The following is a 12,027-nucleotide window of genomic DNA, read 5'->3' as shown; positions in this document are numbered from 1 at the left end:
CCTGTCCTATAAAAGAGAGGGGCTTCCTGCTCTTCCTCCCTCTCTCTCTCTGTCTCTCTCTCTCGCTTTGCTCCCTCTCGACACACACACACACACTGCATGCCAGCACACCACGTGGCAGCCACGAGGCAGAGACACCATCACATCACTCAGGTTGCATTTATCCCTTTTTGTATTTTGCTGTTTTCCCTTCCCTATCCTTTGTAAACTTCCCTACCTCCAATACCTTTTCTAAGTTACTGTTAAACTTTTCCTTTTAACTTCCAAATCGAGTGAGATTGATTTATTTGTGTGTGCTTACCCCTCTCTCTCTCTCTCTCTCCCCCCCTATATCTAATCCCTATCTTGGGAAAGGAGGGGGAAGAGGGGAGGGCACTCTATAAATTGTTGTTGGGTCTATCAAATTCATTGTCTAGTGGTTAGGATTCGGCGCTCTCACTGCCACGGCATGAGACTCTTAATCTCAGGGTCCTGGGTTCGAGCCCCACGTTGGGTGCCAAATGAATTGTCTTGGGTTCTAATGTAAGTTCCCAGAGACTCTAATAAATTTGATAGACCAAATAACAATTTATAGAGTGACCTCCCCTCTTCCCCCTCCTTTCCCAAGATAGGGATTAGATACAGGGAGAGAGAGAGAGGTAAGCACACCCAAATAAATCAACCTCACTCGATTTGGAAGTTAAAAGGAAAAGTTTAACAATAACTTAGAAAAGGTATTGGAGGTAGGGAAGTTTACAAAGGGTAGGGAAGGGAAAACAGCAAAATACAAAAAGGGATAAATACAACCTGAGTGATGTGATGGTGTCTCTGCCTCGTGGCTGCCACGTGGTGTGCTGGCATGCTCTGTGTGTGTGTGTGTGTGTGTGTGCGTGGAGAGGGAGCGAAGTGAGAGAGAGAAAAGCAGGAAGCCCCTCTCCTTTATAGGACAGGAAGTGGGGGGTGAGGGGGCTAACCATCACGTGGAGTGTGGCCCACCCCTGGGGAGGAGCCAAGACCCCTAGGGTCAGGTTCAGGGTTACTCCCCCTGGAGTGTTAACCCTATACAATAACCCAGGCTTTGGAGAAGTTACTGCCTCAAGCCTTTGCTTGTTCTGTGGAACAAACTGCCACCACAACATGAAGGTATTCACTGCAGCCTCCACATAGTGTTGGTACATATCAATATTTCAAACTGTTAGGCAACCTTCCAGTCAGGGGAAGTGCACCGGAGTGATATTTAACCTTGTGATTTCAGTCAGACTGATTAAGCTGGGGAACTGCTAATTAACCCAGTGAGCTAAGGTCACTTTCAAACAACTGCAGCAATGCACAAAATCTAGCACCTTTGATCACCATCAAACAAATGTCCTCCATGCCTTCTGCCTACATGGTAATTGCTGCGTTTTAGTATGCGGTAATTGGCGGTAACGCGTGCCTTTGCGTACGCGGTAATTGGCGGTAACGCGTGCCTTTGCGTACGCGGTAATGCGTGCCTTTGCGTACGCGGTAATTGGCGGTAACGCGTGCCTTTGCGTACGCGGTAATTGGCGGTAACGCGTGCCTTTGCGTACGCGGTAATGCCCGCCTTTGCGTACGCGGTAATTGGCGGTAACGCGTGCCTTTGCGTACGCGGTAATTGGCGGTAACGCGTGCCTTTGCGTACGCGCACCTTCTACCTATTGCATGTCTTTGCGTACGCGGTAATTGGCGGTAACGTGTGCCTTTGCGTACGCGGTAATGCGTGCCTTTGCGTACGCGGTAATTGGCGGTAACGCGTGCCTTTGCGTGCGCGGTAATTGGCGGTAACGCGTGCCTTTGCGTACGCGGTAATGCGTGCCTTTGCGTACGCGGTAATTGGCGGTAACGCGTGCCTTTGCGTACGCGGTAATGCGTGCCTTTGCGTACGCGGTAATTGGCGGTAACGCGTACCTTTGCGTACGCGCACCTTCTACCTACTGCATGTCTTTGCGTACGCGGTAATTGGCGGTAACGCGTGCCTTTGCGTACGCGGTAACGCGTGCCTTTGCGTACGCGGTAATTGGCGGTAACGCGTGCCTTTGCGTACGCGGTAACGCCCGCCTTTGCGTACGCGGTAACGCGTGCCTTTGCGTACGCGGTAATTGGCGGTAACGCGTGCCTTTGCGTACGCGGTAACGCCCGCCTTTGCGTACGCGGTAACGCGTGCCTTTGCGTACGCGGTAATTGGCGGTAACGCGTGCCTTTGCGTACGCGGTAACGCGTGCCTTTGCGTACGCGGTAATTGGCGGTAACGCGTGCCTTTGCGTACGCGGTAACGCGTGCCTTTGCGTACGCGGTAATGCGTGCCTTTGCGTACGCGGTAATTGGCGGTAACGCGTACCTTTGCGTACGCGCACCTTCTACCTACTGCATGTCTTTGCGTACGCGGTAATTGGCGGTAACGCGTGCCTTTGCGTACGCGGTATTGCGTGCCTTTGCGTACGCGGTAATTGGCGGTAACGCGTGCCTTTGCGTACGCGGTAATTGGCGGTAACGCGTGCCTTTGCGTACGCGGTAACGCGTGCCTTTGCGTATGCGGTAATTGGCGGTAACGCGTGCCTTTCCGTACGCGGGAATTGGCGGTAATGCGTGCCTTTGCGTACGCGGTAATTGGCGGTAACGCGTGCCTTTGCGTACGTGGTAACGCCCGCCTTTGCGTACGCGGTAATTGGCGGTAACGCCCGCCTTTGCGTACGCGGTAATTGGCAGTAACGCGTGCCTTTGCGTACGCGGTAATTGGCGGTAACGCGTGCCTTTGCGTACGCGGTAACGCCCGCCTTTGCGTACGCGGTAACGCGTGCCTTTGCGTACGCGGTAATTGGCGGTAACGCGTGCCTTTGCGTACGCGGTAATGCGTGCCTTTGCGTACGCGGTAATTGGCGGTAACGCGTACCTTTGCGTACGCGCACCTTCTACCTACTGCATGTCTTTGCGTACGCGGTAATTGGCGGTAACGCGTGCCTTTGCGTACGCGGTAACGCGTGTCTTTGCGTACGCGGTAATTGGCGGTAACGCGTGCCTTTGCGTACGCGGTATTGCGTGCCTTTGCGTACGCGGTAATTGGCGGTAACGCGTGCCTTTGCGTACGCGGTAACGCGTGCCTTTGCGTACGCGGTAACTGGCGGTAACGCGTGCCTTTCCGTACGCGGGAATTGGCGGTAATGCGTGCCTTTGCGTACGCGGTAATTGGCGGTAACGCGTGCCTTTGCGTACGTGGTAACGCCCGCCTTTGCGTACGCGGTAATTGGCGGTAACGCGTGCCTTTGCGTATGTGGTAACGCCCGCCTTTGCGTACGCGGTAATTGGCAGTAACGCGTGCCTTTGCGTACGCGGTAATTGGCGGTAACGCGTGCCTTTGCGTACGCGGTAACGCGTGCCTTTGCGTATGCGGTAATTGGCGGTAACGCGTGCCTTTCCGTACGCGGGAATTGGCGGTAATGCGTGCCTTTGCGTACGCGGTAATTGGCGGTAACGCGTGCCTTTGCGTACGTGGTAACGCCCGCCTTTGCGTACGCGGTAATTGGCGGTAACGCGTGCCTTTGCGTACGCGGTAATTGGCGGTAATGCATGTCTTTGTTGATCTCATTCATGCATTTTGTGTATGCACGCATTCTCCTGCATGGCTTTGTGCTTGCAGTCATTAGCTCTGTCCTGTGTCTTTGCCCCTGTTCTCACACAGGGCTGGGGGTAATGTGTATGGTAATTGGTACACTCTGATTCTGAAGGGCAAGTTCAAGTTAGATGTAAAGCCCTCTACTAATTTTTAAATCTTCTTTCCTGCTTCTCCCCCTCCCCCCCACCTCTCTGCTGGGCATCACTGTTGACTATGACAAGATGAACTGTCCAACTGACACATCTTAATGAGGCTTTGCAAATTTAATACCTTTAGTGGTAATAATTAGAGATCATTAGACTCTTCAGGCTTATGTCTGTGTTAGACATTTTCATCAGGCCAAAGTGTTTTTAAATGTAGCATAGGTTCTAAATTATATTTCCTTCTAATACATCAAACAGGACATGGCCCTCTAGTGGTCTCTTACCACTCTTGAAAGCCAGGAAGTTCTGCAGTGTCTTTGTCCCCTAAGTCCTGCTTGTGTGTCACTTTGATCACACTCCTTCATTGGCTTCCTTTGCCTGTTTTAAGTTTGCAGGCTTTCTGGATAGATAGATATACCTTTATGCCAAGCTGCAGTGCACACCATATGCAGATACTGAATAGTAATCATACTCTTGTCTTCAGATTGTGGTGCTGGGATGGACCAAACAGTTGGGTTCAAACTCTGCTTGTAGTTTGTAATAACAGCGAGCTGAATTCTGGTGTCTAATATTTTTCTAGCAGGACTCAAAATGTTACAACAGACCAGGAAAAAAGGTTACTTCAGCAGCTCCGAGAAATTACTAGAGTTATGAAAGAAGGAAAATTCATAGATGGCATCTCTCCTGAGAAGGAAGCTGAAGAAGCTCCTTACATGGAGGACTGGGAAGGTAAGCAGGAGCCTCTCTTACCATTACCTTGTTGAGGAAAAGAAATGAGGAAGGGCTACCCTTTCACAATGTTTTGTTAAATTTATCCTTCCTTTTCAGAAGTCAGTGTTCAAAACTTCACAAGAGGTGGTTTGTTTTCTCAACCATAAGAGGAAGAAAATAGATTTTGAGACACTGAACCCTTCCTGTAGCATAAACACTACACTATCTGCTGCCAAAATGGCATATGAACATTCAAATATGCTCCATCTGCTGCTGGGTGGTGTTTGTGTGCCACACGAATGTGGTTTCAAGCTCTCCTAGTTGAGCTGCTCACTACCATAATTTTCTATGCAGACAATTTCTTGCCTTTTAAGAAGCTTTCAAAAATGACCCAAAACATGCAGCCTTGAGCTCTGTTTTTGCACATCAGGTTTCATTTTCTAAAATGAAATGCACCAAGTCAGTTGTTGAAATACTTTATATACAATGTTGTTTATAGCAAAAGTCTTCCAAATGTTAATCAAACAATCAGCAGACAGAAACAGAACAAACACAGAAAGTATCTAATTAAAGATCTAAGACATATTTTCACCTGCTAGCTCCCATAGCTTTCAGCAGAGCTCAGCCACTCCTGAAATTCAGAGTTGATACCATTACTCCCTAAAACTAAGTGAGATTTTCTCATCCCCTCCCAAGAAATCCTGTTTTGCCAAGCCTTGTCATGGATTTAACACTGTGACATATACATGGCATTAAATATATGACACTTACACTGGCAGTGCGAACAATAACTGCTCTGACAAACTTGTACATCGAGCTGAAGTCAGTACTACTTCTAGATGCTGTTAATACTTCAAGCTGCACTATCACTTTGCTCCTAAGGTTACCCAGAAGAGACCTACCCTGTCTATGAGAATTCTGATTGCTTCAAGCGCAAACAGGACACCATCCTTGTAGATTACCCTGACCCGAGCCAGCCCTCTGCAGAAGAGCTAGCAGAAAGAATGGAGGACATGGAAGAGGATTATCTGTGCAGTGAAGGTCTGCTATCTGATCTCACCATGGGAAGAGTCAGTCATGATGTAATGCAGAAAAAGGATGAGGTGACTGGCATCAGTGAAGAAGAGAGGGACCTTCAGCACAGCCAAAGCTCTGAGGAGTGCTGCTGTTGTTATGAGGATGATGATCCTGCCGTCCTAGCAGAGAATGCTGGATTCCACTCTGAAAGCTGCAGTGAAGCAGAAGAGTCAGACCAAGAGGATCTGTCTTTGGAGTCAGAAAACGAAAATGCAGCACTGAAAAAGCAGAAAGGCAGGGATTCAGAGGGAACAGGCATGCTGAGAAAGCGTAGCATGAAGGCACTTGAGTAGTAGGGACAATAGCGGCTGTTGTTTAGATTATGAAGGCAGAGATCACACACTGTCATTCCTATGGGTTTTGTTCCCAAAGATTTCTCTGTGTTTGGCTCCTTGTACCAGTTTCATTCCTATGGTAACAATCAGTCACAGCACCTACCTGAACTCAAGCTGTTGAAGGACTGCCTTCAGTCCACTCCAAGTAATATCATCTGCCCATCCGTTCTTTCTCTGTAACAGCACTCTCACAATACAAACACTCCTAAAAGCCATGAGTGGACAGACAGAGTGCAAAGGATGTGAAGACAGACAGTTCTGGTTCATCTGTAGAAACAGCCAGGCTGGGTAGATTCATACAGCTATGTGACTTGGCAAGCATACAGGCTGCCGTTATCCCATGTCAGTGGTTTATCATCTCTATGTCCCATGGCTGCTCCAAGTGGAGCAGTAGTCCAGCCCATCACCGTGAGAAATATAGATGCCATCTCAGGTCTGCTGCAGCCAACAGAAAGGTGGACTCACAGAATTTTACTTCTCTATACAAATACGTGCTCATGATGTACTTCAAATTCCTGCTGCTTTTAAAGGTATGCAAAACTTAAAACCTTTGGTTGTCTTCATTTGGGCAAATTTGTGTATTTAATTTTGTGCAAGACATATTATAAAAGCATGAAAAAGCAGCCTTCTTTATTAAATATGAGATAGAGGTTTTTAAGCAGCTATTTTCATCCATTAAGAAGCTAAAATACAGTAAGTGGTCGTGAGCAACAAAAAGGTCCACTGGCCAATAATATTAAGGCTACCACAGGCTGCATGTTAAGTCAAACCTGGTTTTTGACCTTCCCATCTTCCAGCTAATTTCTTTCCAGGCCCCTTAGCATAGGTAATTCCAGAATTCAGCTGTGTCCTCTTGAGTGAGTCTGGTGGGCCACTGCAGTCCTCACAGACACAGCAAGCAGCACGTGCCACACTGTGGGGGGCAAGACAAGAAATGATTCTGTCACAGCACTATGAAATTAAAAACCAACAAGTTCTCCTTTACTAACACAAAGACCAGTTTTAAATTGTTCCCTTAAAAACCTGTTGCAGAGCTAAAGGCTTCATATTTCTTTGCATCACTAAAGGAGAAAATTATACTAGGTGCAGGTTGATTGCATGATGTCAGAAAGACTCAGCAGCTCTGTCCTGAGGTCTCAATTGTCTCTGCAGCTCCACCCCAGGTACCAGTAAGTGCCCACTGTGTGTAGCTAGCCATAACTTGTACAGCAGCTTACCAACAGCCTTCAAACAGATATTCCTCCTGCTCATACAACCCTCCCTTTTCCCACTTGGCTTCAGCTTTCCCCTCTCTGAAATGTCTCCTTGTATGCGATGCAAACACATGAAAAGCCACATGCCCCACTTTTTGCCTTCAGGAGGAGCTCTTTCTTCCATAGTAGGAGAGCTGCGTCTTACAGGCTTCAGTTTTGCAGTTTCTTTGCTACGTTTCCATGCACATCTTTCCATCTTGTCCTCTGACTGATGACAAGCACACAGAGTGGGAACAGAACACAGGGAGAAACACGTCCTGCTACACAGCAGGCAACAGCAAGCATCTTAAGGGTTGCATTGCTTAATGGTAAACCTGTTCATAATAAACCTGGCCTGTGTCTTGGCTGCTTGCATGAATGCTGAGCGAGGCTCTCAATGCCAGAGGCAGGCAGATAGAAATGAAGAAAAAAGAGAAAGGAAGATTTCCTGAGAAACGAGCACAGCTCTGACGAGCACTGTACAAATAAGCCTAGTTGCACCAGCATCATTTACACCATGCTCCTAGCATCAAGCTTTGCTATGCTACTGAAGCAGATGCTTTCAGCATACAGCCCTTAGCTCCCGAGCATCCACAAAGTCCAAAGCAAGCAGGCTTTTGGCAGGAAGCTTTAATCCATCATAAAGGTAGCAATAAATCAAAGCATGCTCAAAACCACTGCAGTAGAAAACGAGGACTTCAGAAACATGGTCCTTAGCCTGTAGGTGCTGAGCACTGCAAGTAACAGTTCAAGGAGCTGTTGGAAATGCTGCCCTGCAAGTCAGAATTGCCACCCTAAGAACACAGAAGGGTAAATCCTTTACATATACTCATCACTATCTTGGTGAGAAGCTGAACAACCTTGAAGTGCACCATGCAGTTAATTCCCCTGTTGGAGGATTACACAAGCAAAATTGAAGGCCACCCTACTTTGAAATGAGAACATATACACAGGGATTTAACACACTTTAATTCATAGGTTTCACTGACGTAGCTTTCTGGAGTGTCCCCATATGGAAAAACCCAGACACATTTTACACAAGAGGAAATTATCCACAGGAAAAACAGGGAGCTTAAAATAACACAGATCACTAAGAAGCTGAGAAACATCTACTACCTCTAAGAAAGTATTTGGAGTGATACCAACCAAACTTCATCCTCATGGTCTTGTGCTGTGTAGTCCAAAAGACAGAATAACCAGTGCTTTTGAAATCAGGGTTGAGCTTTTAGGGAGAAAATTACAGAAAAGAAAAAAAGGGCAAAGCAAAGCAACAGCAAAAGTCCTTGCCACTGCATCATCAAACCTGAGAATCCAGCACAGCCATATTTCACAACCAGCTTAAGACAACGGCATTAGAAAACCTATGTCACTGCTGTTGCTCTGCTTTAAACCAGAAATGAGAATTAACAGTGTCCAGCTTTTGTGTATCTTCAGCCCACATAGCAAACACTGACTATCCAGTTACAAATAAAGCCCTGTTGGTTTTTCACTTAGGAAAAATCAGTGGGCCTGACTGAAGATACTTGCTGAGCAACTTTGCAGTTCCTGACACTTGCACAGCACCCTCACATTTTATTCTGGGCCATCCTGAAGAGTTTATGTGAATGTAAGTGTAGTAATACTGGTCTTCCAGTATTGCAAGCTGAAGTAAAACAGTTTATTCTGCACAATAAAGTTCAAAACAGAGACCTCTGCCTACTAGTTGATGGCAGTGGTTAGAATACCAGTTTAGGACTAAGAATTTAATTTTAGTGCCAGTTCTAAAAAGAACTCTTTGCTTGTTTCTGCTGTTTGCTTTTGTAAGCTGCAAATCACAGCCTCACTGCCAAAGGATAACAATACTTACCTGCTGCTCCTTGACTGCTTGCTGTGAGGCTTTACTAACTGATGTGTGGCCTCCTTGTGAAGCATTGGGTTGAGTTTGTGGATGTTTAAGGCTGATACTTAGCCACAGATTGGCCCCCAGATGGAAGAGACTGCCCTAAGCATCTAAGAATCAGTAGAAACAACCCCACACCCCAAAAAAAGAGGAAAGTAGTGCCACTTCAGATGAGGTCCTCAAAATATCACACGTAAGGCAGCAGAAAACGAGGCAGAGACATGAGTACAAAACACTCCTCTATTTGTGTTTAGCACTGTGAGCACTGACCCTCAGAAATAAACAGTGGTGCACAGAGAGCAGTATGGCTAAGGCAGATCCAAGGAAGCAAGCTGCAAGAGCTACGTCAGCTTTCCACAGCAGGACTATCAAGCACTGCTCTATGTCAGCTGAGAAAACTGCTGGAAAAGGCAGCTGCCTCTCAACCAAATCATCTTGCTACACCTATTGCTACTTCAAAGACTGTCTGCTCTGAGCTCAAACTACATCTTGAGAGCATTTTAAAATCACTAACGAAACACTGTAATGCTGATAGACACATCAGGGTCGATACAGCTCCACTTCTAGCTGGTGGGCACAAGAGATTTTCCCTAGGGAAGAGAACAGGATTGTGATGATTACATCATCTGATGCCCTCGGACTGGAGTGAAAACCTCCTGTTAGCAGGTGTCAGAGCTCACCAAGTTGTTTGAACTTCATAGCCTGAGCAGTGCTCAAAGCCCACTGTCAGAAAACACACTGTCCTCTTGTACTTGTGAGATTTTCTGCACCAGCAAAGTAAGCTGCCTCATGACACAATTTGGTAAGACACATCTGATAGAATTACACTTGCCTGGACAGTTAGGATGGCCTCAAAAACAAAACAACAAACCTGAGAAAAATGTAAGGGAGTGAAAACGCTCCTGCTGTTATTCGGTAGGTTAACATAGGTAAGGTACATGATGTCTTACACAATGTTTGAGTGCCTAAAAGCATCAGAAGTGCACTCCTGTTAGGACTTTGGAAATGCCATCACTTACTATGTCCTGATCATATTGACAGATGCCCCCAGCCAAGTCTGCATAGGTCAAGATGAATTCTGCTTGCACAGATGGAGCTGCAGGATCAGAAGCTTACTGATCAAATGAGAGCTCAAACTTCAGGATAAGCTTAAGAAAAGAAAAATTAGAACAAATAATTTCCTTGTCATTTCACCCAGTCAGCTAAAAAGATCTATAAAAATGTTTATAAATTACATTCTCTTCCTCTGAGGGAACCTTGTAAGTTGGTGATACTTCTAATGGTATTGTGCCAACTGGGATAACCTCAGCAAGAAGCCACAGTGTCAAACAGGAGAAAGAGACTGCATTGTAAACATCCCACTTGAGGATAAAGGTAGCCATGAATCATGAGCCTCAGTGTTTTCAAACCAAATGTGCGTGACAGCCTGCTGTAACAAGAAGCAGTCATGAGCAACTGAGCCACATCCAAGTAAAAAAGACAAAGCCAACCCAAAGGTACAAGAAGCAATTGGCAGCCCAGTCACCAGCTGTCTGAGTCTGCCACAGAAAAGCCTAAGTAGGCAGCTGCATTAACTGGACCTCTGCAGTGCATTCAGCACTACGTTTTAAAGCAACTGCTGGTGCAAACTGAAGCACAGCCAACAACACCTGACTTGGTGAAGAAAAATCAATCGGCTGGATTGCCCTCACTTTTTTCTTCCCCTCCCCCCCCATTTAATGATCAAAAGTGATCCTAGGTAAAAAAATTCAGTCCTCACTGAAATCATTGACTAGATTTCCAAAGAGTCCAAGAGTGTCAAGATTTGGCCCAAGGAGACAGTTATTCAATTCCTACATCAGTGGCAGGAAACTCTTCATATATTACTGTAATTCCTTCAGTGAGTATTATTGGATACTTAGCATGCCAACACCACCTGCCACCCACCAGCCTCATAACACTCCTGAGAAGCCTCCCAGCAGCACAGGGACAGACACAGACAGATCTGACAACTATTAGTTCTATTCAGTTCCTTAGAACCGAGGCACAAAAGAGGGTACAAGATTTGCACCAGCTTTTAGCCAGCCTAAAAGGCTAGGCTGATTTTATCACAAATCTGTGAATTTCAGCACTTTTTTTGCAAGCAGAGACTACTTAAGCACAGAGTAGATGCAGGAGAACTCACTGTCCCTCACTAGGTTCTGACCTGCAAGTAGAGCTTCATTCCAGTTCACTTGCTAGCAAGCTTTGATCAGAGCTATTTTCAAACAGCCGTTGTAGCCCTAAATAAAACCATGGCAAGCTTTCAGTGTCATTGTGCAATCCAGTAACAGTGATTAAGAAGGGTTTCTTCTCAAAAATGCAAGCATATTTTTTTCTGAACTGCATCCTCTTCCTAAAGCAATTTAGCTAGCCAGTGTAGTGGTTCCATTAGCCAGTCCCAAGGGAGGCAGTTAATTTGAGTCTCCTCAGTGACAGCCTCACTGAAAAAGGGCAATTTAAACAAAATGCCTTTTCATCCAATACAGAGGCATTTGTAAGTATCAGCTACTGAGCTGTAGTTCACAGCAAAAATACCAAAACATTCAGACCGTTGTTGTGCAACAGAAGGAACCCTGCAAGGTACATTTCACGCAGGGAGGGCGACAGACCTGTTTTCATTAAGTAGCGCATACAAGAGAGGCTCACAGCTCCACAGCCAGAGTAATTCTAGAGCAAGACTGATATGGATAAAGCTGTTTTGGTAATCAAAATGGAGCCTTTTGAGAAATCTGAGAGCCAACAGCCTGTATGTGCTGGCCCTCTTTGCCAAGTGAAGGTGTTCTATTGGTGAGTACACACGTCTTTAAAACCAGGGGAAATCTTGCAAATTATGTTTCAGGAGAATAATAGGACACTATGGGGGAACTAGTCAGGATCACACAGAAGCAAACCCAAAATCTTCCCTCTGGTGCGTGCCACACCTCAGGAGAAACTCTCTCTGCCCAAAACACCAGGCAAGCCTCTGTCTTACCTTACCACAACAATCAAAGCCAGAACATTCTGATACTAGGCTAGAGGG

The 12,027-nt window shown here is 46.3% G+C and overlaps 1 protein-coding gene across 8 annotated transcripts in view; it reads left to right on the top strand.

The window, feature by feature from the left end:
- Nucleotides 1-6,423, top strand: part of RIC3 (RIC3 acetylcholine receptor chaperone) — a 46,547-nt gene extending 40,124 nt beyond the window's left edge. For 7 of the 8 annotated variants that reach the window (XM_064163671.1, XM_064163670.1, XM_064163669.1 and 4 more), the window contains 2 exons: nt 4,334-4,482; nt 5,347-6,423. In XM_064163671.1, coding sequence (XP_064019741.1) covers nt 4,334-4,482; nt 5,347-5,834 — 637 coding nt within the window. In that variant the 3' untranslated portion in view covers nt 5,835-6,423. The remainder of the gene's footprint in view (nt 1-4,333; nt 4,483-5,346) is intronic. The other variant, XM_064163673.1, reaches the window with a different exon arrangement.
- Nucleotides 6,424-12,027: the final 5,604 nt, after the last annotated feature.

The sequence above is a fragment of the Pogoniulus pusillus genome, chromosome 24 (genome assembly GCF_015220805.1).
Source record: "Pogoniulus pusillus isolate bPogPus1 chromosome 24, bPogPus1.pri, whole genome shotgun sequence".
NCBI lineage: Eukaryota > Metazoa > Chordata > Aves > Piciformes > Lybiidae > Pogoniulus > Pogoniulus pusillus.
Note: the sequence above shows the minus strand (reverse complement) of the source record. Positions and strands in the feature narration are given on the sequence as shown.